The sequence below is a fragment of the Hemiscyllium ocellatum genome, chromosome 5, assembly GCF_020745735.1.
Source record: "Hemiscyllium ocellatum isolate sHemOce1 chromosome 5, sHemOce1.pat.X.cur, whole genome shotgun sequence".
NCBI lineage: Eukaryota > Metazoa > Chordata > Chondrichthyes > Orectolobiformes > Hemiscylliidae > Hemiscyllium > Hemiscyllium ocellatum.
In genome coordinates this window covers 106,789,195-106,793,104 of record NC_083405.1, presented here as the reverse complement: position 1 = coordinate 106,793,104, position 3,910 = coordinate 106,789,195, and the positions used below count along the sequence as shown (strand labels likewise).

The 3,910-nt window shown below is 44.3% G+C and overlaps 1 protein-coding gene across 1 annotated transcript; it reads right to left on the bottom strand.

The window, feature by feature from the left end:
* Window positions 1-477: 477 nt before the first annotated feature.
* Window positions 478-1,704, bottom strand: gjd4 (gap junction protein delta 4). Its single transcript, XM_060825722.1, has one exon. The coding sequence runs from the start codon at window positions 1,702-1,704 to the stop codon at window positions 478-480; it is 1,227 nt and encodes a 408-aa protein (XP_060681705.1).
* Window positions 1,705-3,910: the final 2,206 nt, after the last annotated feature.

Below are 3,910 nucleotides of genomic sequence, written 5' to 3'. Positions count from 1 at the left end.
CTTTTCTATAGGCTCTGAGAGAGAGAGAAGCTTCACAACTGTGGGTCCTAAGTGCCATTATTTGGGCATGATAGAGTTTGATATTAAACTTTGAACTTATCAGATTCACTAATGGGACATAGAAAATGTTGAGTATCATAATTAGAATGGTGGCTTTACGTTGGTATTCACAACTATTCAGGATATCCGGATTAGAATGTGCTTAGCAGGTTACCATTCAACCAATCACTTCTATCAAAAGACTGTTACTGCTGTCCGATACAATTCTCAAAATGGAGGGAAACAGTGCCACCTACTGTCTCCCAAGCCTGATACACATTTAGTAACAAATAAGTTAAAACATTCCCATTCTTATCTCTGACACTGCACACTACTGATCACAGTACTTTTAAGGTTATTACAAACGCATGAAGTATTTCAGCAAAGGGTGGTTGCTCTTTGAGGCATGCTCAGGATTTTATTTTTGGTTTGCTGCTGCTAAACCCACTCAGATTTCTTTCTCCTACTGCCTGTGCTGCAATTCGACTGGCTGTCTGTGACCCGCATATGAACAAGCCTGTACTCATCTATCAGCTGACTGTTGCTCAGTGGAGCTTGGGTGGGTTTCAGTAGTGTGTGCTGCCGTAATCTGGAGCCTTGCTGACCTGGCAAGTGGGCTGGGCAGCTGCTGAAGGCAGGAGGAGAGGTCCCCTGCACCTTCTCAAAGAGGGCCAACTTCCTGTCAGGGGGTTCTCTCATAGAAGTAGGGCTGGATGTCAGCACTGTGAGATGCGTGTTGTTGCTGTTGGTGTTAGAGAGAGCCACATCCCCTGACAGCACCCCTGACTGCACACAAGTGCCTTCCTCCTGCCCTGATTTGCAAGATTTTGCTTCACTGCCTGCACTTGCCCCACTCTCTCGCCTTTCTGTCACATGCATTTCATGCTCTTGGACTACATTGTGCTCGGAAAGCTCACGGGGTTCACTTGGGATGTCGTGATAGGACTCTGCTTGATAAAAGTGTTTCATCTGCAACTTATTCTTCTTATTTTGCTTGACAGCCTGCTTAATTACATAAATCAGATCCACAAAGTTCAGGAGAAAGGAGAGTGCAGTGGCCCCAAACATAAAATTAACCAGCAATGTCTTCTCAGTGGGTCGGGAGGGATAACAGGTCACTCTGTTGGCACATGGATAACTGGAGCAGACAAACCTATTTGGGACTAAAAATCCAAACAAATAATATTGGCCAACACCAAATCCTGCCTCCAATAAAGTCCTCAAAAGTAACTGAAGCACATATGCCTCGCAGAAATTAAGAATTCTTTGCCTTATTCTGAGGTCTTCATTTATAGCCTTGGCTTCTTCGGGGATGTCCATCAAATGGAGAGTTATCTCCTGGCTTTTCCTAGTCGTGGAAGCACTTCTCACAGGCTCTTTTCTGATGGACGAAGTTTCAGCCGGATTCTGCAGGCACTGGGGGGAACTCGCTTTTGCATTTTGCATTGGCATTCTGTGGGCCACATGTAGGATGAAAAAAGCTACAGGCAAGCAGAGCACGATGGCCTGTACAAACCAAAATCTGCAGTGGGATACAGGAAAGAAAGCATCGTAGCATACATTGGAGCATCCTGGCTGCATGGTGTCACAAGTGAATTTTGTTTGTTCATCCTGGTACAGAGGATAGCCAACACCAATGACCACCAGTAGCCTGAATACTATCATCACTGTTATCCAGATCTTCCCTGAAAGAAGCACACAGCAAGTATTATATGTAGAGTACCGTACACATATTCATCATTTTAAAATCAAAACAAACATTTTAGAGAAACAGTCATCGCAATAGGAATAAAAAGCATCTCTAGATCACAGACTTGAAACCACATTGATTATAATATGTAGGCAAGTTATTCTTTGTAAATCAATGAATATTTTGCATCAGTATTTATTGTGGAAAAGGATATGGAAGATATAGACTGTAGGGAAATAGATGGTGACATCTTGCAAAATGTCCATATTACAGAGGAGGAAATGCTGGATGTCTTGAAACGGTTAAAGGTGGATAAATCCCCAGGACCTGATCAGGTGTATCTTAGAACTCTGTGGGAAGCTAGAGAAGTGATTGCTGGGCCTCTTGCTGAGATATTTGTATCATCGATAGTCACAGGTGAGGTGTCGGAAGACTGGAGGTTGGCAAACTTGGTGCCACTGTTTAAGAAGGGCGGTGAGGACAAGCCAGGGAACTATAGACCAGTGAGCCTGACATCGATGGTGGGCAAGTTGTTGGAGGGAATCCTGAGGGACAGGATGTAGATGTACTTGGAAAGGCAAAGACTGATTCGGGATAGTCAACATGCGTGGGAAATCATGTCTTACAAACTTGATTGAGTTTTTTGATGAAGTAACAAAGAAGATTGATGAGGGCAGAGCAGTAGATGGGAGACTGATTAGCAAGGTTAGATCTCATGGAATACAGGGAGAACTAGCCATTTGGATACAGAACTGGCTCAAAGGTAGAAGACAGAGGGTGGTGGTGGAGGGTTGTTTTTCAGACTGGAGGCCTGTGACCAGTGGAGTGCCACAAGGATCGGTGCTGGGCCCTCTACTTGTTGTCATTTATATAAATGATTTGGATGCGAGCATAAGAGGTACAGTTAGTAAGTTTGCAGATGACACCAAAATTGGAGGTGTAGTGGACAGCGAAGAGGGTTACCTCAGATTACAACAGCATCTGGACCAGATGGGCCAATGGGCTGAGAAGTGGCAGATGGAGTTTAATTCAGATAAAAGCGAGGTGCTGCATTTTGGGAAAGCAAATCTTAGCAGGACTTATACACTTAATGGTAAGGTCCGAGGGAGTGTTGCCGAATAAAGAAACCTTGGAGTCCAGGTTCATAGCTCCTTGAAAGTGGAGTCGCAAGTAGATAGGATAGTGAAGAAGGCGTTTGGTGTGCTTTCCTTTATTAATCCAAGCATTGAGAACAGGAGTTGGAAGGTCATGTTGCGGCTGTACAGGACATTGGTTAGGCCACTGTTGGAATATTGTGTGCAATTCTGGTCTCCTTTCTACTGGAAAGATGTCGTGAAACTTGAAAGGATTCAGAAAAAATTTACAAGGATGTTGCCAGGGTTGGAGGATCTGACCTACAGGGAGAGGCTGAACAGGCTGGGGCCGTTTTCCCTGGAGCGTTGGAGGCTGAGGGGTGACCTTATAGAGGTTTACAAAATTATGAGGGGCATGGATAGGGGAGTCCAGAACTAGAGGGCATAGTTTTAGGGTGAGAGGGGAAGGCTGTAAAAGAGACCTAAGGGGCAACTTTTTCACGCAGAGGGTGATACGTGTATGGAATGAGCTGCCAGAGGAAGTGGTGGAGGCTGGTACAATTGCAACATTTAAGAGGCATTTGGATGGGTATATGAATAGGAAGGGTTTGGAGGGATATGGGCTGGGTGCTAGCAGGTGGGACTAGATTGGGTTGGGATATCTGGTCGGCATGGACAGGTTGGACCGGAGGGCTTGTTTCCATGCTATACATCTCTATGACTCTATGACTCGAAGTGGGTTATAGGTTGATAGATGCCATTTGGATAGCTGTTTCAAAGAGCTAGCACATGCACAATGGGCTGAATACCTCCCTTCAATGAGTGAAAATTCAATACGTTCTCAGTGAAATGCTCACTATTCTTGATTTGGAGGCACACAAAAACTGGGCAACCACATCTGGTGCAGCATTGGAAAATAAAACAGCTTTGGATTTATTGCTTATTACAAGAAAGAACTTGCAATTAAATAGTGCCTTTTGCAAACTCAGACTTTTCCCAAATGCTTGCAGGTAATGAGCCATTTTTGTTCTCTGTTTTGTCAGAAAGTTGGCCTGGAATTGAAAAAAAATCCGGTCCAAAAAACCTCTAATCAATTTTCAGCAGCAAA

Coding starts and splice junctions, on each gene's coding strand:
- gjd4 (XM_060825722.1), bottom strand. CDS start 1,704: ATGATAGTATTCAGGCTACTGGTGGTCATTGGTGTTGGCTATCCTCTG.